The following is a 23,307-nucleotide window of genomic DNA, read 5'->3' as shown; positions in this document are numbered from 1 at the left end:
AGAGAGATACAGAAACAGAGAGACAAAGACAGAGAGAGAGAAAGAGAGAGAGAGAGAGAGAGAGAGAGAGAGAGAGAGAGAGAGAGAGAAACAGTGAAAGACAGAAATCTGAAAACCAAAAGAAAAACTAAGCAACCAACCAACCAAAAAATTCCTGTAAATTATTTGAGAAGATACAGTATTCTGTCGTTAATTGTTCTGGATTATTTGTAACATGAAAACCATTACTAAGGATCATCAGACTTAACAATGGGGATAAAGTGGCAGGAGACAGAGATTGGGACTCAGTTCTCAGTACATCATGTAATCTACAGCAGAAGAGTAGATGGCTGATGGCAGGTGGAAAATTACTGGAAGAGAACACCAGAGACAATGGACATCCTGGCTTCTGCCGAAGACAGGCCAGGGCGATCAGACGCAGTCTGGGAAAGCATGGTGGCTGATTAGATATCAAGACTGATCAGATATTGAAGTGTGTTCTGGTTAGCTAACAAAAATTCTTGTAAACGTTTGATTTTACAGGTGGGAGGTAGAGGCAGGAGGTCAGAGTTTGAGGCTCTTCTAGTCTATAGAGTGAGACTTTATTTAAAACAACAACAACAAAAATATGGATTTCTACTAGGATGTACATAGATAAGTTTGGCTAGAGGTAGTGGCAGCAGCGAACCTCCATCAGGTACTGTGCCTATGGAGGGGGATTCCATAACTAACCAAAAGATCTCTGTATTTGTCATTGTATGCCAATTGTTTTTTAGGAATTTGGATTCATTCCAGGATATTTTTCCTTTTCAGAACTCTCTTAATTGGAATGCACACACCGACACCTTCGTGGATAACTGTGTGAATCAACATTAATGGGTGCTTGGCTAGGTGTTAATTATGATAACATTTGAAATGATGTAAAATGTAAGCATCAATCAAAATGCACACAGAGGAATATGGGGAAGCCAGGAAAGGGAATAAGAGAGTTCTGTGCAGTATTTTAGAGAGTTCATCAAAATATTTTGAATAGTAGCTTGTAGATCTGTGGTAGCCAACAGAGAGAATGCTACCTTTTGACGATAAGTAGGAAATCAGAGCTATACAGAGAACTCTAATATACACATGTACACAGACTATACACACTGTAGTTTTGCAAAGGGTGGGCTGGAAGGATAAGCCAGAAGCAATAAAGCTGCAGTGGAAAGCTTGAAAAGGTTAAAGGGAGTAGAATACTGGGAGCATTCCTTTGTGTTTTCAAACATCAAGAGTGAAATCTCACAGCTGGTGTGGTGGCCTTGTTTGCTACTGACATGCAGAGGGGCCAGGGCACTGCTAAACAGCCAAGACGCGTCTAACTCAACTGTTTGTAAGGTCAGTGTTGGGAATCCTTGGCCCAGTGTGAGGGTGAAGGAGGCAGAAAAGAATCTGAGGTTTCCAGAACTGACCAGTCTTTTAAACCTGGCCAGCATTTTCCCCACCAGGTCATCTTGCTGCTCCCTGGGAGTTTTCACTGACATTTACATAAAATGTCAATACCTGAGAGCTGGAAGAGTAGTGGAGTCTAGGACACAGCATTGACCGTGGTGGTTTCTGTTGTTTTTTTGTGCATGCTGGGCAGGCACTTGACTTCTTGCCATAATCCTAAAAGCCTCCTCCTCGCTTTAAAAATTCCTGTTCAGTACTGTCTAATTTATTCCCATTAAGAGCTGGCACATTTCCCCCTAGCGGACATCGTCCTAAAAGCTCCCTCCTGGTTTAGATCAATTCCTTGGTTTTGTAGAGCTTGTAGTCAGAGCAGTTAGACCCCTAGTCTAACTACACCGACCTGAAGCTAGCCGCTGGCCTGGACTGGAAATTATGGTCAAAGAGCAGAGACAACCTCTCCTCTGTCCTCCTTTCTGCTGTTCCTTCTCACCTCGACAGCCTGTGGCCACCTCTGTCACCTCCGCCCCCTCCCCCGCGCCCAGGGGGACTTCCTGCTCAGACCTCCCAGCCCTGCGGATACTTGAGGCCAGGGTGCCTGTCCTTCCTCTTCTCGGTTCTGCTCTCTGCGGGCCAGAACCTAGGATCGGGGTGAGCTCTACTGTGGTCGGGCTGTGGGGCGGGGCGCTGGGGGCACCAGAAGTGGATGGGAGGAGTAGGCATGGACAGAGGAGTGAGCCCAGAGGTCCCTGCTTCTGTTCCCTGTGCTAGGAGCAGCCCCGTGGCTGACAGGCATCAGAATCCCGGAGGGATGGGAACCAAGAGGGACCTAGGGATCTGCTCAGGGCAGTAGGATCTGCTACCTCAGTGGCCTCTTACTGGCTGCTGTGCCCTAGTCTGAGAGACAGGGTTGGGCTGTTTTAAGGTCGCCCAGACCCTCAGCACTTGTAAGTGCTTATAAATTCATATGTTTGAGAGGATTGACACCCTGAGGACAATTCCAGATTTGTTTTTTTTAATTGAACTCATGTTGGGGAAATGTTGCAAGATTCGATGTCTGAGGGACTAGTAGGACATAGCCAAAGTTTTGACCAGGTTTCTGTGCCAGATGAGATTGGAATCTATGTTCGTTTTTCCTCCCTTCCTCTTTGTTTTGTTGATGGTCCGCCAGATTTTTTCTACTGGACACTTGCTCAGCCTCTTCACCCCAGCCCAGCCCAGCCCAGGCTTGCTGTTCATCCTTTCTCCTTGGATCTGGTTTGAGACATTAAAAGTATGGAAATCTGGCATAGGAGTGGTGTCAGGAAGCTGGGTGAGGTCTGGTTCTGCACTGTTTTCAGAGATCCTGTGAGCAGTTGCTTGTGATAGTGTTGTACCCAAGGCTGCCCGCTTCCTCCTGTGGTTTTAGGTATGTGGTGTGGGGTCTGACTACCAGGTAACATTTGACTTGTTCTTCTGAGCAACACTGAGGCTCAGTAATATGCATATGATTACAGGAACGGCTGATGTTTGAGTACTACCCCGAGTAATGGCATCCACCATGGTTTCTGTCATCACACAGAGAAAGTGTGTTTGGTTCACACTTGGCTCCTTAAATCAAGTTCCCTTGGCTCCCCATGTCTACTTACATGGATTTCACACTTAGCCAACGTGATTCAGCAGACAAAAATCAACAGCAGATGGGAACTACTGAGGAAAAAGCCAGGCCTAGTGCCGGTAATCTAAGCATCCAGGAAGATAGGAGGAAGGAGGCAGAAAGACAGGAGGAAGGAGGCAGGAAGATAGGAGGAAGGAGGCAGGAAGATAGGCGGAAGGAGGCAGGAATATAGGAGGAAGGAGGCAGGAAGATAGGAGATCGAGGTCAGCCTGGGGGGTGGGGGTGGGCTATGGTCTACCCAATTCAAACATGGGTAGACTGTTTTTCCTTTTCTTCTCTAAACAGTATGGTATACAGGCATCATTTATATGGCATTTACACTGTATTGGGTAATATAGGTTATGGTCAGACAATTTAAAGAATATGGAAACATGTATATCGGTTATATCAAATACTATGCTATTTTATTTTTAATTTAAATATTTTGTATATAATGTGGTTTCTTGAGTGGGGACATGTGGCAGGGTGGCTTTTTATGTGTACATGTGCATGTGAGTCTCAAGGTTGATATCGTCTTTATTATGCTTTCTCCACTGTATACTTCCAGGCAGGGTCTCTTAGTGAACACAAGGCTGGGCATTTTGGCTATTCTGGCTGGCTGCCTTGCTCAGGGGATTCACTGTCTCTTCCTCCAGTGGGTTGGCAGAGGATGCTGCATCTGTCTTGGTTTTACGTGAGTTCTTGGGATCCAAACTCCTGACTTCCTGCTTGTGAGGCAGGCACTTTACCCTCTAACAGTCTGCCCCACCTACAATGTTACTGTAAGGGATTGAGCACCTGAGGATTTTGTATCTTCAGATTTTAACTAATGGTCTTCAGATTCCCAGGAATGACTATTTAAATTTATACCAGGCCTAGTCCACTGCACTGTGTCTTACTACAGTTCAGTGAATCACAGCTAGCTCATTGCAGGAACAGCAGATGAAGTCAGAGCAGGGTTTGGAATCAACAGTTTTCCCAATATCTGACATAAGGGTGTTGTCAGAGGAGCAGCAGGTGGCAATTGTGATGGGGGCTCACCAGGAAACAAAACCCTGATGGGTGAATCTCAGATAGGCAAGGCCCAAGAGCCTGGGCCCCAGAGACACTTGCTGCTGCTGTGTCTTTGCATGTTTGCTGCTGACATTTCCCCTGGTATCCGGCATGATACGACTGGGCATGGGGAGATCCCCACTGCTCTTGATGTAGTCTTGGAAATATTCTGTTCTACTGGACATTTTTACCTGAAGATGATTTTCTCCTAAGCTGTATGTATGGTTTAACTGAAGCCATGATTTTATACAATAATAGTGTCAGTTTAAATAGGATTTTGATGATTGAGAGTTTTTAATAAATATAGCAAGGGAATATGATAGAGGTTATTTTAGTGGAAAAATTAACATAGGTAAACGGAGAACAAAATGTTGCCCCTGCCTCTGATAAAGCAAAGGCTGCAGAGGATAAAAAATAAAACAAGGAAGTGTCACACAGCCAGAACACATGAGTTTCTATTGAGGAGCCGTATAGACTGTGGCTTAGGTTAATGATTAAGAAAAACAATTGAGTCCCAGTAGACCAGCTAGCTTAAGTTCTTTTAATCTTAATGTTGGGAGACGTGTTCACAGGTTTTGGAATGCATCACAGCTGAAACAAAGCTTTGAAAGTTTGAAAATAACTTCAGGTTAGACTAAGATGTCTTTGTCAAATAGCTTTGAGGTGAAAAACCCAAGAAGACAATCTAAAGTTTTAGAAAGGCACATAGCTGAGCAAGGGACTCGTTAAGGCCAGGGAACAAGAACAAAGCAGCCCAATTATCATTAGCTGGCATGGCTTTCTTGCTAGGATTAGTTGGTAATCAAAGATGATGATTAATTCCTTGTACCCATTTCTACCCCCAACTGCCTCATATAAAAAACTGTTAATGAGTGGGTATGCACCCGAAAGATTTAAAGTAGAACTGACTGTTTTTCATATATAAAAGTTTAAGTTTGTGCTTCTTTTAAGATTTCTTATAAGATTACCTTTCAAGATAAGTAATAAAGTGATTGATTCTTTCTTTGTAAATGCAATATGCAGCCTGCCAGTACAAGAACTGGCTGAGAAAAATACCCTGCTTGCTCACACTCTGTTAATCTATTACAAATTACTTAGATGTGAATGTACATGGATTCTTGGGATGACTTTGTTTTAATCATGTAAGGGAAATGGGAAACATGTTTTTTTTTTTTTTTTTTTTTTTTGGTTTTTCGAGACAGGGTTTCTCTGTGTTTTTTGCGCCTTTCCTGGGACTTACTTGGTAGCCCAGGCTGGCCTCAATCTCACAGAGATCCGCCTGGCTCTGCCTCCCGAGTGCTGGGATTAAAGGCGTGCGCCTCCACCGCCCGGCTGAAACATGTTTTTTTTTAAACCTGTATTCATTATAATCATTCACTTGAAAAATAGAATGTAACCACATTGTAATTTTTATATTGCCTGAAAGATTTTGTTGAGATATATGAGCTGTAAAGAAAAAATAAGAACTGAGAAGATGAGAGAGAGAGGGCCCTAGAGTTAATCCCCCCCCCCCCTTGGGAGCCCGTTCTCGGGTTCCTCGTCTCTATAAAAACCCTGGGGCAGAGACAGTCGGGGCCCGTTGAAAAAGGTTCCAGGCCCTCTCGAGGCTATCCTTTATTTTCTTTTTCTTTTTCTTTTTTTTTTTTTTTTGTAGATTTATTTATTTATTATGTATACAGAAGAGGGCGCCAGATCTCATTACAGATGGTTGTGAGCCACCATGTGGTTGCTGGAAATTGAACTCAGGACCTCTGGAAGAGCAGTCAGTGCTCTTAACCTCTGAGCCATCTCTCCAGCCCCCTATCCTTTATTTTCTATTTGTTTATCTCCGCAAGATTCTCCGCAATAAATCCTTCTATGTAATATTTCCTGCTGCTCGCATTCAAGAAAACTCGGGGAACTGTGGGGGTGGTGGGTAAACACCCCCCACACACACACCAGCCGGCTTCAGAGAATTAAGTTTTACTCCCTCAGATAGAAAACTTCTGGAAAGATGGCTCAGCTGTTAAGAGCACTGGCTGCACTTCCAGAGGCCCTGAGTTCAATTTCCAGCAACCACATGGCAGCTCACACCAACCGTAATGAGATCTGGTGCCCTCTTCTGGCGTGCAGGTGTACATTCAGACAGAACATTGTATACATAGTAAATATATAAATCTTAAAAAAAAAAAAAAAAAAAAAAAGTCCAGGTCCATGGACTCCATAGCCTCCCCCTCAAACCCTGTGCTACTGGAGGCTAGTCCTCATGGCAGCCATAGGGCATGCAAGTGGATGTTGCACACTCTCACTGAAGACTGCACCCCTTGTTTCCTAACTTGCTAGACCTAGGCCAAGAAGATGTTAGAAAAGACAACAGTGTATGACTCCTATGTTTATTAGTCCACCTTCCTCCCCTTGCATAGGAAAAGAAAGGAGGAAGCACACAAGGGCCTAAGTGTCCATTAAAGTAGCATTTGAATGGTCAAAGTTTGTGAGAAAATGAAGGCATCCTTAAGGAGGTCAAGAAGCACAGCTAAGTGGAGACTCCTGACTTACAGCTTACTAAGCCTTATGCACTGAACTCAGTGCCCAAAGGTGGTGATGATGCTGCACACGGAAATGATTCTGAAATCGACTCATTAGGCTGCTTTCAACAGTACAGAAAACTGTGCAGTACTAACACATTAGTAACATGTTTTATGTCCCTGACTAAAACTGTTTTCATTTTTTAAAAAGTAGTGTAGTTTTTAACTGTGCAATTCGAGCTTTTACCCAAGAATCTGAAATGTCCCAGGGAAATGCTTTACTACTCATCTGTGTTGCCAGCTCCAGGAATAGTATTTATACTGCAAAGTGAAAGTGAAAATTGTTTCATTGTTATGCAATAGGTTATTTTCAAATTTATGGCTATAGACAATTGAGGATTTTACTCAAGTTTTTGACAAATTTCACCCAAAAAAGTGGGGACTAAGGGGAAATAAAAATATATGGATTTTTAGACATTCAAGGATTTAGTTATTTTGATCGCAGAAATAGTTTGTCCTGTGTAGTTTATCTCCTTGTTCTCAGAGCATGCTAAACTAACAGTCGAGAAGACCATTTTAAATCATCAGAACAAGGTCAGGACAAGAGAGGGATGAACAGGACTTGGACAGGACAGGCCTGCAGATGTTTGGAGTGAGCAGGTTGCTAGAGGAAGTTCTCAGTGTCCGTAGAGGAAAGAAGAGCTCAGAAAGGGCCACAGACGCAGTCTTGGAGGGACAAGTCCCTCAGAGTCAGGGGTGAATTCAGGACGAGGGAAGGAGAGGAAATGATCCAGGGTCAAATGTCATCAGACTTCTCAACAGCAAAGCTGACGGCTGTAAACAGTTAGGCAAAGGCTCCAAGATTCAAATGTAAAAACCACATCCAGCCTATTATAGACCTTGCTAAAGTCTCCGTGGAATGGAAGTACAATGACCATGCCAGAAAATCAGTGAATTGAATTAGCTGTTTGGACAGGGCGTGGCTTCAGAGTGAGGGAGTGACACAAGACACAGCAAGCTCTTTGGGCTCAGAACAGATGATACTGGTGAAGGGGTATGAGCTTTGCAGCCCTTATAGCACAAGCAGCTACAATGGAGTCTTGTGGATAACGTGGTCTATGAACACCAGACGGTGTAACACATTTGCAAAATGCAAGAGAAGAACAGTGTGCCGAGCCCAGGTGAATGCCTCCAAGTGCCAGTGTGTCTCAGAAGGGTCAAGTGCACGGAAACTTTCAAGATGGCCTTTACTGCATGGTCCATTTGGGTTGTGAGGGGAAGTGTGTCTCCCAGTTTGTTACTGGTGTGCCCAATAGCATTAGCTGGGTTTTTCACTCAGTTCTGTTGCTCCAGCTGCACTCACAGCCCTTCTATCAACAGAAGCCAGGAGGTGAGCGATATGTCCCTGGACTAGAGATGTTGAGCACAGCCTATAAGGTCCCTTTGTTGCCAGAGAGCCAGGATGTGTGAGTCCAAAAGCTCAGGGCAAAGTAACCAGTTTAAAGAGATCCTCACTAGACAAAAAGGGACATTTCTGAGCATCAAGAATAAACGCAAAAACAAAAACACCAGTTAGCTGAAATACTTGGAGTGTGTAAGTTCAAGGGTTAAAACCTCCATCTTTCCATTCTGACAACAGCTCTAACAGGCAGAGTGCATGCTGGGTCTCCTCACACGCCCTAGAGGTAGTTCCCTTCCCCCGCTGGTAGGCGCTTGCTTTCCCCTTTTCATGTTCTACCTGCTCTCACACACTGTTCAGGGGAGTCATCGGAAGCCTCTGAGAATGCTCACGCTGTCAGGCTGCAGAAACAGGACTTTGGTAACTGTCTGTGGGTGACGTCAGAGCAGACAGGCCCTGCTCCTGCAGCCTCATGCTTCCAGCCTCCTCTGCTGCATCTGTAGATTCGTAGGCTGGTGACTCTACTGCTGCCTCTTGGCCTCTCACATGACCCCTGGCTCTTCATGTAAGGAATGACTTCTTGTACAGTAGAAGGACAAGGTACTGGGCCTGAGTTAGCCTGTCTGCTCCCAGCAGGGCTGTATCATTTAATGTATGTGACCTTCACCTTTCATGCTGTGGGTGCTGTGTTCACTGAGCCACAGCATCACTGTGTGAGCGAGAGTGAAGATGCAGCTAACCCATCAGCCTGGATTTATATGACGTTGATTTTAATCCCCCAATCCAGGCTCACCATCATGGATCCTCTGCTGGAAGCCAATGGCACCTTCGCCTTAAACCTTTTGAAAATACTGGGTGAAGACAGCTCAAAAAATGTATTTTTCTCACCCATGAGCATCTCCTCGGCCCTGGCCATGGTCTGCATGGGGGCAAAGGGAAACACTGCAAGGCAGATGATTCAGGTAACCAGCACCATTTCCCAGCAGATTAATACCATGGACTGTCAGTTGAGCTGGTCCAAATCTCAAAGTGACTGCTCTTGATGAACAACTGCTGGTGACATCAGAGTGTCAGTGTGTATGATGGCAAGTATCTGCTACCCCTGCTGGGACACTGGCATGAGCACCTTGATCCATTAGTGTTGGTAGGGTGAATGCTGGTTATGGTAATGGGAAGGTTGGAGATCACTCGGGCCAGGAACACCAAACGTTTGACAACCCTTACCCCATTATCTGTTTTTTCACTCCTCATGGGCCTCAGCCTTCCTTGAAGCAAAGTACACTGAGCTGATCTGTGGTGATATTTTATTTGTGCTCTTACAAATAAAGCTTGCCTGAAGATCAGAGTGTGGAGCTAGCCATTAGTTAACCACAGATGATGCCAGGCAGTGCTGGCACACACCTTTGATCCCAGCATTTGGGATCTTATGTTTTTGATCTCAGTACTTGGGAGTCACACACCTTTAATTCCAGCCCTGGGGAGGTGGAGACAGGAAGTGATGTGGTTGAGCAGAGAGAGGAATATAAGGTGGGAGGAGACAGGGGCTTGTCCTTTTTGAACTAAGGAGTTGGCAAGGTAAGAGGTGGCTGTGGCTGGCTCCTTTACTTCTCTGAACTTTCAGCATTTACCCCAATATCTGGCTCCAGGTTTTTATTATTAAGACCGATTAGAATTGGCACTATACTGATCCTTCCCATGACCCTGAAGTTCCTTCCCACATTAGGTCAGGTGTGGCAGGGAGTCCAGAAACAGAACCAATTACAGCTCCTCCTGGGTACAGTGTTTTAGGTGCAGAGGTATGTGAGTTACAAAGACAACCTGCCCAGAATAACATGGGGAGACAGTCAGGGATGAGTCCATTGCAGAAATGGGAAAGGGGACATGTGTTAGTCAGGTACATCTGTGTAACAGACAGCACTGGCTGGGTGATTTAAATAATACACCGTTTTATTTTTACTGTTCTACAAGCTGAAGTCTAAAACCAAGGGGTTGACATTTTGGTTTTCTGCGTCTTATAGATAGCAGCTACCGCTGTGTTCTCATTGTGTGTTTCCTGTTTGCTGTGATCCGATCTCCTTTCTTATAATGACACTCATCAGACTGGATTAGAGTTCACCCTTATGACCTCATTTCAACTTTGCTATTCCCTTACAGGCCTGTTTCCTAATATTGTCACAATTATTTAGACAGATACCAAAGGTCACAGGGACAATGTCTCATGTGTCTTGTCACCACAAACAAGTACTTCTGCCCACAGACACCACACCACAGACCTTGTTCTCCAGACCCCAGTAAATACTACTTCACTCTCCTGCCTTGCCAGCTGTTAAGTCCAAAGCCAACACCATGAGTTAAATCTCATCAATTTTTTTTTTTTAGAACAAGCCATCCTGATATGCAGTGGGTAGAAGCAACACTGACAATGTTTCTCAAAATCTGGGTTCCGATGAGGAGGAATTCCTCTGCAAATTGTGAAACCAGATCAGCTGAGGTCACCATGGACTCTTTTTTAGCAGCGTTGGAAGATCCAGTGAGGCTGATCTCATGTCTGAGGTGCCAGCTATTGGCTAGGGCTTTGGTTTTCTTCCAAGTCATTTTGTGTGGTAGTGTTGACTCCAGAAGTTTCCATGTTGCCAGCAGCAGGATAGCTTGGTCTTCCTTCCATGAGGTTGGCTGGACACAAACATGGTATTGGGTCTTTGAAGGCCCAGGCCTGGAACAGTATTACTTCTGAATACTGTTGGTCAGTGTCTTAGAGTGACCACTGCTGTGATGAAACACCATAATAAAGAACAACTTGGGGAGGAAAGGGTTTATTTCAGCTCACAGTTCCATATAGCAGTTCATCATCAAAAGCAGTAAAAGCAGGAACTCACACAGGGCAGGATCCTGGCAGGAGCTGATACAGAGGCCATGGAGGAGTGCTGCTTTCTGGCTTGCTCATCATGACTTGCTCAGCCTGCTTTCTTATAAAACTCAGGACCTCCTTCCTGCCCAGGGGTGGCACCACCCACAATGGGCTGGGCACGACCTACAATACCCTTTCACATCAATCACTAAAAAAAATGCCCTACAAACTTGCCTACAGCCCAATTTTATGGAGCCATTTTTTCTTTTTGTTTTCTAGACACGGTTTCTCTATGTCGCCCTGGCAGTCCTGGAACTCACTTTATAGACCAGTCTGGTCTCAAATTCATAGAGATCCACCTTCCTCTGCCTCCGGGTGCTGGGATTAAAGGTGGGTGTGTGCCACCACTGCCTGGTTTAGAGGCAATTTATTGACTGAGGTTCCCTCCTTTTTGATGTCTTTACCTTGTGTCAAGTTGCCATAAAACTGTCTAACACAGTCAGGCAGTGGCAGCATCTACCTATTCAGGGGCGGAGGAGAGACTGCGGAGGTCTAAGGTTAGGAGCTGCTTGCTTTGAGCCAGTGGAGGTTGGGTTGGTTTTAGTAAGATAATAGGTAGTGAGCATGAAGAATTGAGGTTTTTGGAAGTCCATTTCTGCACACTCCAGGGCTGACAGGGTCTCAGAAAAGACCTTAGGGAGGGAGCTTTCAAAACAACTTTGTCTTTTTAGGTAGTTATTTGAGCGACAGCAGGGATCTGTAAAATTCTGAGCAGGAGCTTAGTGCTTACCTGTTTCCTAAAGCTGCACTTACTGGAATTCTGTTTTGAATCTGTTTGATTTCAGGCACTCTCTTTGGATAAATGCAGCAGCAATGGAGGTGGAGATGTCCACCAGGGCTTCCAGGCACTTCTCACAGAAGTGAACAAGACCGGAACACAGTACTTGCTCAAAACAGCCAACAGGCTCTTCGGTGAAAAGACTTTCGATATTTTAGCAGTAAGTTTTTCCAGTTTTCGTGAAGCAAAGTGAGAGAGGAATTATGTGGTACAGCAGGGAGTGTGTGAGATGGGAGTTCCCCAACTATGTGGGCATCAGGGCAACTCTCGTGTATGTGCATGTGCATTTGTGTTGTTTTGAATTGTACAGAATACAAATTAAGTCAGCAAAGCATGAGACCTCCTCACCCTGTTTCCCAATCTCCATGTTACCTAGAATAAGAGGGTCTATAGAATTGATGCTTGTCTTCCTGCATATACAGAAATTTATTTGTGAATATTTTCCCTGCATACAGCCATCAGAATACACATATTGTTTCACAATTTGTTTCTTTCATTCTTTGTATTTATGTTGTACTACAGTTTTTCATGTCTTTATTTATTATTATCCTACTATTACTTTATTGTTATGATTGATGTTGGGGTTGGAATAATGGTCTCACACATGCCAAGCATACACTCAAACGTTGAGCTAAATCCTGGGGCCTGCTCACTATGATTAGCCATCCTCCAATAGTCCTGAGTATACATGTTTCATGGCATGGAAAACCATTTTCCCATGGAGGGATTTTAACTTATACCCTGTCTGGGCCATTGCCAACCATATGTTATTGAATATGATTTTGCACATTTTTTTTTTTTTTGCTCCCGAGTGTATTTGTAGAAAGAAGAAAGTGAAGCTTTGAGATTGTAATATGTATTGTTAATTGTTCTCCCACTAGACCTACAGGGACTCTCTGAGGTAAAGCCATGGCTGTCTCCTTACACCTAAGCAGAATTGTGAAGTTATATTATAAAAGTAGTTCCCAGAAAACAAATGAAATATGTATCCGTGAGCTGTTTGAAAGAAAGACTAGGGAATCATTCCTCATATGCTGTCAACATAGTGCGTGTTTCAGCCCATTTGTGCAGCATAATTTTCTGTTCTAGTGTGGCAGACTGTGGGCAATCGTTAACACTACCGCCATCTCATAGGTTGTGTCAGCAATATGGTTTGAACATCTTTTTGTGCTGCTGGAGATCAAACCCAGGACCTTGTGTATGCTGGGCCAGCCTCTCACCACCAAACTGTTCACTAGACTATGTCCCCAACCCTGACGGCTTTTTTGTGAGTTGCTCACATTTGAAGCTGAGCCACCCAGTGTGGTAACCACCAAATACACGCAGCTATTCACAATCCAAACCATCAGTGAAGATAAAATAAATATATTCAGGCAGTCTGTGGCCATAAGCAACACCATGCTTGAAGAGTGCCAATTTCTGCTTCTGTCCTCACAGGAAGCTGTGTGGAAGGCTGGTGCGGAATGACCTTCCATGTCCTGTGTTCCCTGCGACACTGTGTAGCCCTGTTGTAGGTCTTGTGAGGCTGTCACTCTGCATACCCTAGAGTTACTGCATCTGAGGATCTTCTCAGTGACCTCAGTCAGTCACAGCTACTGTCTGAAGGATGTGCAGTTCATGGCATTTTAAGACTACCCTCTTACCTTGCTCAAAAACTAAAATTCAAGAGTTGAATACAGAGAAGTTTATTTTTGATTTCTCCTCCTTTTTAATAGTAAGTGCATCTGTACGTCATTGAATTCTTGCTTCTCTGCTTTTGATCATCGAGGAAGGAGGCTGTTGGTGCTGATCACTTCCATGGCTGTGTAGTTATTTTGCTCTGTCTCAGTCTTTTAAAGATTCCTGCCGCAAGTTCTACGGAGCAGAGTTGGAAGAGCTGGACTTTCAGGAAGATACAGAGCAGTCCCGACAGCACATCAACACCTGGGTGGCCAAAAAGACAGAAGGTGAACACAGAGTCCATCTGTTCTGTTTGTTTGTTTGGTTTTAGAGCTGGGAATTGAACCCAGGGCCTTGAACATGCTCAGCAGGTTCTCTATTATTGAGTTACTTCCTAGTCACTGTTAGCCAGTTAGTCTATTTTTAATAGTCTTATTGCGCTCTTATTCAGAAGAACATCGACTGTGAAGGGGAATATCTCTTTGCTTTTTAAGGTGATTGTCTCAGTTAGGGTTTCTATTGCTGTGAAGAGACACCACGACCACAGCAACTCTTATAAAAGAAAACATTTAATTGGGATGGTTCACTTATAGTTCAGAGGTTCAGTCCATTATCATCACGGTGGGAAGCAAGGCAACATGCAGGCAGACGTGGTTCTAGAGCTGAGATTGTTTACATCTTCGTCGAATGACAGCAGGAAGTGAACTGTCTCACTGGGTGTAGCTTGAGCATAGGAGCCTTCAAAGCCTGCCACCACAGTGATACCTTCCTCCTACAAGGCCACACCTACTTCAGCAAGGCCACACCTCCCATTTCTGCCTCTTCCTTGGGGGCCATTTTCTTTTAAACCACCACAGTGATACTTCCTTTTTATTTTATGGTTTTGCCATGCTAGGAATCAACTCCAGGGCTTTGTGCATGTCAGCAAACATTGTACCACTGAGCTATAGCCTCCAGCCCTAAAGTGGAGTCTCTTAAACTTTTCCCATTTGTGACCCCCTTTCACTTAAGTTATCTTTATGTGACTAAACATCAAGTGTCAAACAAAGCAAACATTTAGATCTTAGAACAATTACTTGGTATATATATATAGTCATTTATTAAGATTAAAGCACTTTGGCATACTAATGAAATTATATTGTTTGCCCAACCCAACATGATCCAAATATATATAATAATTTAATATTTACTCACTGAAGAATGATGACAGGAAAATATTAAAAGCCTTTGTCTTTTATGATTAAACCATCCTGTTTATATAAGAGCAGAAAATGTGTGTGGGAAAACACTGCAGTTCCCAACATTCAGGAGACTTGAATCTGAACCACAGTGTTTCAGGTAGCATGGATTAGTGTTATAGGAATGACAAGATGTGTAGTGCAATGTGCATATGTGTGTTCAAAACCGTGGCTGCAGAGAACTCATATGATGCAATGCAGTCCATTAATGCTAGGAACACCCCAGGCTGATTAAAAGTTTGATTTCAAAGTAATTTTTGACCCTTGTGCATTCAAATACCTTCTACAGTTGCCCATTATTTTCGCTGCTGCCTCATTCAGTTACACGGTGGGACATGACCCCCATTTTAAGAAGCCTTCCTCTACTGCCAGGTGTAGTGATGTAGGCTTTTACTCCCAGTATTTGGGAGGCAGAGACAGAGACAGAGGGATCTTGGTGAGTTAGAGGTCAATTTGGTCTACAGACTTGTTCTACATATAGTGAGTTCAGGGCAACATGGTGAGAATTGGTCTCAAAGGGGGAAAAAGAAAGAAGTGGCTTTGTTCTAAATTAATTCAACCTTTACAGTTCTGCCTTTGGTAAATTAACAGTGTCTGACATGTTTTCTAGCTTTAGCCTGCTCTAACCCACCTATCTGTGATGTCTGTCAGTATCTTGGATAGCTTTTCCAGAGCCCATCTCCCCCCCTCCCTCCCTATCTACCTGTCTGCCTGCCTTCTTTCCTTCCTTCCTTCCTTTCAGTCTCTTCATGAATTGAGTGAAGAACAGTTTGCACTCTGAGTTGAGCTCCCTACTCTGATGTGGCTCAGATTCTACAGTTCTGGTGTATCCCTACAGCTGGGTTCGCCCTGCTGTCCTTCACCTGAAGTTGTGAGCTCTGCCTTATACTTGTAAGGAACACTGTATAGCTGCTCATTTACTTTTAAAGTTAATTTTTAAATCCTGACACAGGAAATTATGCATATGCTTGGGGCTCTGTGTTATTTTCAACACATATAATCTTCCTCAGATAGGGGATTAATATTCTTATTGATCCAAATATTATTGTGTATATGTGTGTGCATGTGCAGGTCCATCTGTGTGTTCATGTGTGGGTATGTATGCATATATGTGTCTGTGTGTGTGGAGGCCAGAAGACATTGGCTATTGTTTCTCAGGCACTGTCCATTGGAGTATTTATCTAATTACTCTTTATCAATAAAAAGTCGGAAGTCAGATATTGGGGTAAAAATCTGAATGATCAGAGAAGCTGTGGAGAAGCCATCAATGACCTCCTACATCTTCTGTTCCTCCCTCCAAAAGCACCAAGATCCTCCCTCAGCCCTGACTTACTACTTCCTGTCTCCTATCTATCCTCAGTTTTCTGTTGAGAACAATTAGAAGGTAAATCATTTCCAACAGATGTTTCTAGTGTTTATTCCATGACATGAAAGTACCTATGGTTACTTTTGTAACCTCTATGGTTAATTTTGATCAGCTAGTGGCTAGCTCCACCCTCTGACTCAAAGCAAACTTTATTGTCAGAATTTGATCAAAATATCACACAACAGTCTATCTCATCATCATTACATTTTTTTTTTAAAGTCAAGGTCTCTCACTGGACTGGAACTCACCAATAAAATATGCTGGATGTTCAATAAGTTCCACCGATCCATCTGAGTCTACCTCCAAAGTGTTGAGATTACAAGCATGCTTGATCATATCTACTTGTTTTGATTTGTTTGTTTATGTGGGTTCTGGGAGTTGAACTTAGGTCTTTGGGCTTGCAAAGCACACAATGACTGAACTATCTCCTTAGCCCTAGTTTTTAAATTTGAGTTTATATCCAAACCATTTTTTAAAGATTTATTTTCCAGTTATGTGTGTGTATATGACTGTTTGTCTATGTTTGAGTGTTTTTACCTGTGGGGGTCAGAAGAGGGCATCAGACTTCCTGTAGTTTGAGTCACAGGTATTTGGGAGCCACTTGACATGGAAGAAGGGTCCTTTGCTAGAGCAGTAAGCGCTCTTAACCCCTGAGCCATCTTTCTCGCACTTTCTCCATTTTTAAAAAAATCCTTTAAATTCCTTCATTAAGTTTAAGATACATTAAGAGGCTGCTTCTTTTTCTAGCTCACATGTTAAGGGTTTACACTGAATGTACCGGCATTGACTCATACATTTTATGTATTCATTGGAACAATGATGTTTTTGTTTCATGAACAATTTCTTTTGTTTAATTTTTTTCTTCTCAGAACTTTTGAAAAATATTCCCTTTTCTTTGTAGTGATGGTTGTGTTGCTTTAAGGACAAATATTTGACTTATCTTTAATGGACAGTGAAATCCCTTAAATGTGTACTTGACCATTCAAGCAGTTGGTCACTCTGCATGTATCAGCCAACTCTCTTAGCTAACTGGCTTTTTAATTCTTCCTTTCAGATAAAATTACAGAGTTGCTGTGTCCAGGTGCAGTGAATTCAAACACTCTGCTGGTCCTTGTGAATGCCATCTACTTCAAAGGAAACTGGGAGAAGCAGTTTAACAAAGAGGACACCCAGGAGATGCCTTTCAAAGTCACCATGGTGAGTGCTGAATGGTCCCCTGTTTACACTGGCCTCTAAAACACACAAGAAGGCTGTCTCATGCAGTCTGTGCTTCATGTGGCTTTGGGTGGCTTGGCAAGGACTTCCCACTAACCTTCAGGGCTTTCTCTTCTTTTCTTCTTGCATGGTACCACACAGATACCTGCTTGCTCCCCAGTTTCTTGCCTGGACCCTGCTTCTGTGATCTGTTATGCTCTTGCTAGTGTCTGCATACGGGACAAATCTACGGCACTGCTCTCTGTTTACTTTATTTGGATCTTTGGTGTTTCTCAACTTATGAGATAAAGTTCAAAAATCTACATATGGTATATAAGGCCCTTTGGGCCCCTGGATCTAGCCCATCTTTCCTGATTTCCTTTTTTTCCAGTGCTGTCCTCCACAAAACTCCATCCATTGTATACCCTCATTCTCCAAGCTGTTACCATGCTCCTCGCTGGTCTCTACAAGACAACACAGCAGTCTTTCGTCACCTTGCTGTAAAAGCAACGGAGGGAGACACTTGTTTTATAATGGCTAGTTTATGATTAGTACTCAGTAGACAGTAAATCAGTCAGCGAAATTTAGTTTGTTTGATGGGACAGGTACAGATTTTTGCTTACAGACAAGAAAACAAAGGCATGTGTATACAGGATAGACTCTGAGTATAGCAACCTCCACCTTGGAGGATATCACTTGCTGATGGATCTCTGCTGTTGTTCTGCTACCCTCAGCATAGGACCTTAGCTTTTTTATATACATAGTTAACATTTTTATTTCATGTGCATGAGTGTTTGCCTGCATGCACGTATGTGCATTTGCCTTGAGCCCATGGTGGTCCGAGAGGACGGCATTGGGGGCTCTGAAATGGATGGTAGTGAGCTAGCATGTGGGTTTGCGAACTGAAACTAGGTCCTCTGCACGAGCAACAAGTGCTCTTACGTGTTAAGCCATCTCTCCAGTTCCAAGAGGGTCTTCCTCATCATGCTCGCACCATGGCTTGGACCTTGATGCTATATGAACGTGGAAAAGGACAGAGAGAGGAAGGAGAGCAAGAAGCATCTCATTTGAGCTCCTGCCCTTTCATCCAAAGGGAAATCTTTCTCATACATTGTATTCTCTCTTCATTTCTTATCTCTGCAGTAGAGAAAGATGTGGCTGTGGATGAGGGTCAACTGCAAGCCATATATGTATGTCCTTAGTCTGTTGAATGAGCTATAGTAACGATATTTTTTCTTATTTTGAATGGGTGCATTTATTAAGTACAGCCAGTTAAAGTAAAAGAATAAAAAACAAGCGATAGATGTAGATGGATGAATGGATGCAGGGATGGATGGCCACCATCAAATCAGGAATTCAAAACATCTTGTAGTAGTTGATTGGGAAAGCCCCATTAAATAAAGCAATCAGCTGGCGCTCCCAAGACAGAAAGCCCCAGGTGGAGCAGAGTGTCTGCTCTGATGAGGCCCCAGATAAAAGAACAAGAAACAGAAAGGTAACATCATCCAACCCTGGGCAAACAAACACTCAGCAAACCAACTGAGGATGCCCCATAAGATAGCCAACTAGAGCTCCCCATTGAGAGTCCCAGACGGAACAGAGGCTGTCTGTGGGGCTTTAACGTAAACCTGAAGAACAACGGATGGCGATAACACCATCAAACTGGAGCTGACAACATCCAGTAGAAACCTCCTGGGAAGCTGAGGCAGTCATCAGAACCCCAGCTGAGCTTTCTCTCCCTGGCTGAGGTTCCCATGGCAGAATTTCCAGCTTTTCTTTCCCACTGTAGGTACTTTCATGTCATGGAATAAACACTAAAAAAATTGGTGGAAATGATTTACCTTCTAACTGTTCTCAAAGACAGTATTTATACTCTTAGACTGTTTTGAATTTCCTGTCAGAGTTGGGAGGAGGGGAACAGCTGATCTCCAGGAGCCTAGGAGAATATTTGATATAAACATGTTTGATTTGGAAACATGTGTGGAGAGGAGAGGAAACCTCTCTTCCAGAAAGAGCTTCTCAGTAAACTCAAACAATACAGGACACTTACCAGTAGAGTGTACTTGCGGTAGCTGGGGGTCCAAAACCACAAGGTTTTTCTGTTGATACAGACTTTTATTTAAAGTCCATATTACTAAATGGATAGGAATTATAGACATGAATCAGTAAATAATTAAATTACTAAGACTGGGCCTGATTGGATGCTTTGGGTACTAGAGACATATTGGGAGAAATTGCCCAAGGCAGAAAGCAACACCTTGTGGATTATGCCCAAAAGTCAGCCCAGGCCCGTTTTCCCAGACAGAGTTTCTTGAGGACACACTCCTGCTTGTTATTGACAGACGCTCCAGCAGCAGAACAGCACGGTTGTGACAAAATGTGTGGGCCACAGGCTCAAGAATTTAAACATTCTGGTCTGCCATGGCTAAAGTGTCCTAGTCATGGGCCAAGGACATGCCTGAAGAGACGAGGCCAGGAAGCTGCTTGGCTCGGGGCTAGTTCAGGCAGACATGACGTGGTGAAGATGGACCAGGATGACAGAAATGTCCTTCTTTTGCCCCACTTGATTGAGAATGGGGTGCTGTGCAGAGAACTGCGACTGCAAAGGGTCTTTCACGGTGCTGGTCACAAGACACTCAATACATTCTGTAGTCACGTCTAGCATTAAAACCACAAGACCGGTCAGGACCCCGAGAAGATGGTTAGAGAGGACGCGGTTGCTTCTGCCTAGGGCTGTACTGGCAACAGCTACAGTTCTTTTCTAATAGGGTGTTCATTTCGCCTAGCCCTCAGTATCACGGCTCCCTAGTTTGCCACTAATGTAGTCAGTAGGTGTGGCTTGAGAGCCTGTTGTGCCCTGGGCATCAACTGGCTGAGTGTGCGCGCACACATGAAGTCCTTTTTTCTGAGGCAGAGCAGTAAGAGAAAAATATAGGGAGAGCACTCTGGTTGGTAGAAGGGCTCCAGAGACATACAATGGAGCTAGCAGGATGCTGTACATGGGCTGTCTACTGGCTTGCTTCCCCTGGCTTGCTCAGCCTGCTTTCTTACAGAACCCAGGATCACCAACCCAGGCATGAAACCACTCACAATGGGCTGGGTCCTCCCCCATTGATCACTAATTAAGAAAATGCCTTACAGCTGGATCTTATGAAGACATTTTCTCAATTGAGACTCCCTCCTCTCTGATGACTCTAGCTTGTGTCAAGTTGACATCACACTAGCTAGTACAGGGTGTGGTTTTATGGATGGAAGATACCAAGGAAGCCTTCCTTGGGAAGATGGGATGTGAGCAGACACCAGGACATAAGGATCTGAGGTTCCGTGCTCCGAGGACCAGTTTGTTGGGAAGAAAGATGTGAAACTAGTTTGCCACAGAGCCACACAGTGCCCCATGACTCTGGTGGAACAGTGAAGGGGGAGTGGTACAGGTGAGGGGGAGTAGAAGCAGGGCAGGCTCCTGTTGTGATTCTGAGTTGTTCTAAGGTCATCAGCTTTTGCTCCCGCTAGAGCACTGGTTCTCAACCTTCCCAATGCTGTGACCCTTTAATACAGCTCCCCATGTTGTGGTGACCCCAACCATACAATTTTTTTTTGTTGCTATTTCATAACTGTAATTTTGCTACTGTTGTGAATCATAACATAAATATCTGATATGCAGGATATCTGGTTTGCCACCGCTGTGGGGATAGCAACCCCACAGGTTGAGAACTAGAGCATTACCATACTGGGGTATTGAACCTTTGCATTGTGCTGGGACCTCTGGCTGCTGGGCTGAGGTCAGTGACAAGGAGGTCATCACTGTACCCCAGGGCTGTGCTGATGGCAGTGGAGGTTTAAAAAAAAGTCAGATTTTGATTATATTTCAAAGGGACAGATGATATAATATGGTAATGAGGCAGATGCAGGGTATGAGAAAGGAATGATCTCTGCATATCAGATATTTACATTATGATGTCAGATGTTCTTTGTTTCATGAGACAATCAAAGAAAGAAGGTTACTCCAAGATGAACTTTAGGATTTGGCAGCAGGTAGGAGCAGCCTCTGATGACTGAACCTCAAACAGCCGTTCAAAGGCGTATTATTGATGGTTACACAAAGTTGTTTTGGGGATGAACAAGTTCCTCATACAAAAGTCCCTGATCTAATCTGTATGTTTTTCTGAAGGAAAACATCACACCCTTTAATCTTTATTGTGTACTATTTGTAGTACCCAATAATCCAAGAGATCCAGGTGTGCCAGAGGTGTCTGGCACACAGCTTTCTGACACTGTATTTACAGATATGGAGATAATCAGCTTAAGAAGAGAACAGGTTCATTGGACTCATTTATAGGGATTACAGTTTCCGATGAGATGAATCCATGATTTAGGCCTGTTATGTTCTTACTGGTGATGGTGGGATCAGACGAGGAGCAAACTGTTCACCTCAAGACCAGATAGTGAAAGAAAGGAAAAAGAGGCCAGGGTCCTGAAATCCTTTTTAAGGACGCATCCCAATGACCTAAACACCCCCTACTAGGCCCTGCATCTTCAAGATTCTACCCCCTCCCAAAACTGCACTCTGAAGACCAAGCCTTAAAAAAAAGTGGGTCTTTGAGGCACAGGTAAGTTCTAAATTACTCCAGAGGCTGAGGGGCTGATGGAATGTTCTGGGAAGTTTAATCAAAGTGCTCCTAGAGGCAGAGAGTGGCTGCCTCTGTTGCCCAAAGTATTCATTGTGTCATGTTTTGACTTAATATTTATCTATCTTTCACAGAATGAGGAGAAACCTGTGCAAATGATGTTTCAGAAGTCTACCTTTAACATGACCTATGTGGAGGAGATATCCACCACGATTCTGTTGCTTCCCTATGCTGGCAATGAGCTGAACATGATCATCATGCTTCCAGATGAGCACGTTGAACTGAGAACGGTAAGGAGCGTGGGGCCTTGATGGGGCTGTGAGAGAAAAATTGAGTGGCATTTGGGTTTCTGCTGGGGCAGCTCTCCTAGGCTCCCATGATCATGTTTTTATATTTTATTCATTTGTGAGGCTGGAGTGGAACCCAGAGCCTGGAGCCTGCTTAACACACACTCACCATTGAGCTGTATTAGCCCCTCCCAGCTACCTTATTGACTTACAGCCACACTTCCCTGGGCAGTGTAGAGCCTCCCCATCATCTCAAGTGCCCTGTGACAACACTGTCCTGAAGTCTTCAACTCTCTTCTAGGTGGAAAAGGAAATAACTTACGAGAAATTCATAGAGTGGACAAGGCTGGACAAGATGGACGAAGAAGAGGTGGAGGTTTTCCTCCCACGGTTAAAACTGGAGGAGAAATATGACATGAAGAAATTGCTGTGCAAGCTGGGCATGACTGATGCCTTTGACAACAGGGCAGACTTTTCTGGGATAGCATCTAAAGAAGGCTTGTTTCTGTCCAAGGTCCTTCACAAGTCCTTTGTGGAGGTCAATGAGGAGGGCACCGAGGCTGCGGCTGCCGCTGCCGCCAATGTATGTTTTAGGTCTATGTCCTCCTACTTCTGTGCCAACCACCCCTTCCTTTTCTTCATCCAGCACTGCAAGACCAAGGGGCTGGTGTTCTGTGGCCGGTTCTCCTCTCCCTGAGAAAGAGTGCTGCTGGGTCAGCCACGGCCTTTGCCCATTCCCCCTCCCATGATCCGTGATTTATCTGTGGATTAATAAATGTTGTGACAAGTCTGTGCTTGGTGCCACATAACTGTAAATCCAGCACTTAGCTGATGAAGTTGAAAAGATCAGAATTCAAGCAAGGGCAGTCTTAGGTACATAGCAAATTCAAAGCAAGTCTGGGCTACATTAGACTATTAAAGACAGAAACAAAAACAAAATGAAACAAAAGAGAAGGAAATACCTGAGTCTGGACGCTTTATAAAAAAGAAGTGTTTGGTTGACAGTTCTGGAAGCTGTAGAACATAGTTGGGGCTTCTGTACTGCCCTAGTGAGGTCCCCTGGTGGATGGCAGTACACAACAGTATGTGAGGTTCAGATTTGTTACTAACAAGCCATTCTCACAGGACTGATCCAGTCCCTTGATACCTACATTAATCCTTTCCTAGACCGTGACCTTCATGACCAAGTGACGTGGGAAACCACACTTCAGCCTATGAACCCTTAGAGGACAAACTAAATCCAAGTCAGCACCTCT

The 23,307-nt window shown here is 44.0% G+C and overlaps 1 protein-coding gene across 1 annotated transcript; it reads left to right on the top strand.

Annotated features, from left to right (window-relative positions):
- The first annotated feature begins 8,754 nt into the window (after nt 1-8,754).
- Nucleotides 8,755-22,812, top strand: LOC131911241 (serpin B6-like). Its single transcript, XM_059263220.1, has 6 exons — nt 8,755-8,958; nt 11,690-11,842; nt 13,511-13,628; nt 17,000-17,142; nt 21,899-22,054; nt 22,353-22,812. The coding sequence occupies exons 1-6, from the start codon at nt 8,755-8,757 to the stop codon at nt 22,746-22,748; spliced, it is 1,170 nt and encodes a 389-aa protein (XP_059119203.1). The 3' UTR covers nt 22,749-22,812.
- The last annotated feature ends 495 nt before the right edge of the window (nt 22,813-23,307 follow it).

This window comes from Peromyscus eremicus, chromosome 5, assembly GCF_949786415.1.
Source record: "Peromyscus eremicus chromosome 5, PerEre_H2_v1, whole genome shotgun sequence".
Classification (NCBI taxonomy): domain Eukaryota; kingdom Metazoa; phylum Chordata; class Mammalia; order Rodentia; family Cricetidae; genus Peromyscus; species Peromyscus eremicus.
Note: the sequence above shows the minus strand (reverse complement) of the source record. Positions and strands in the feature narration are given on the sequence as shown.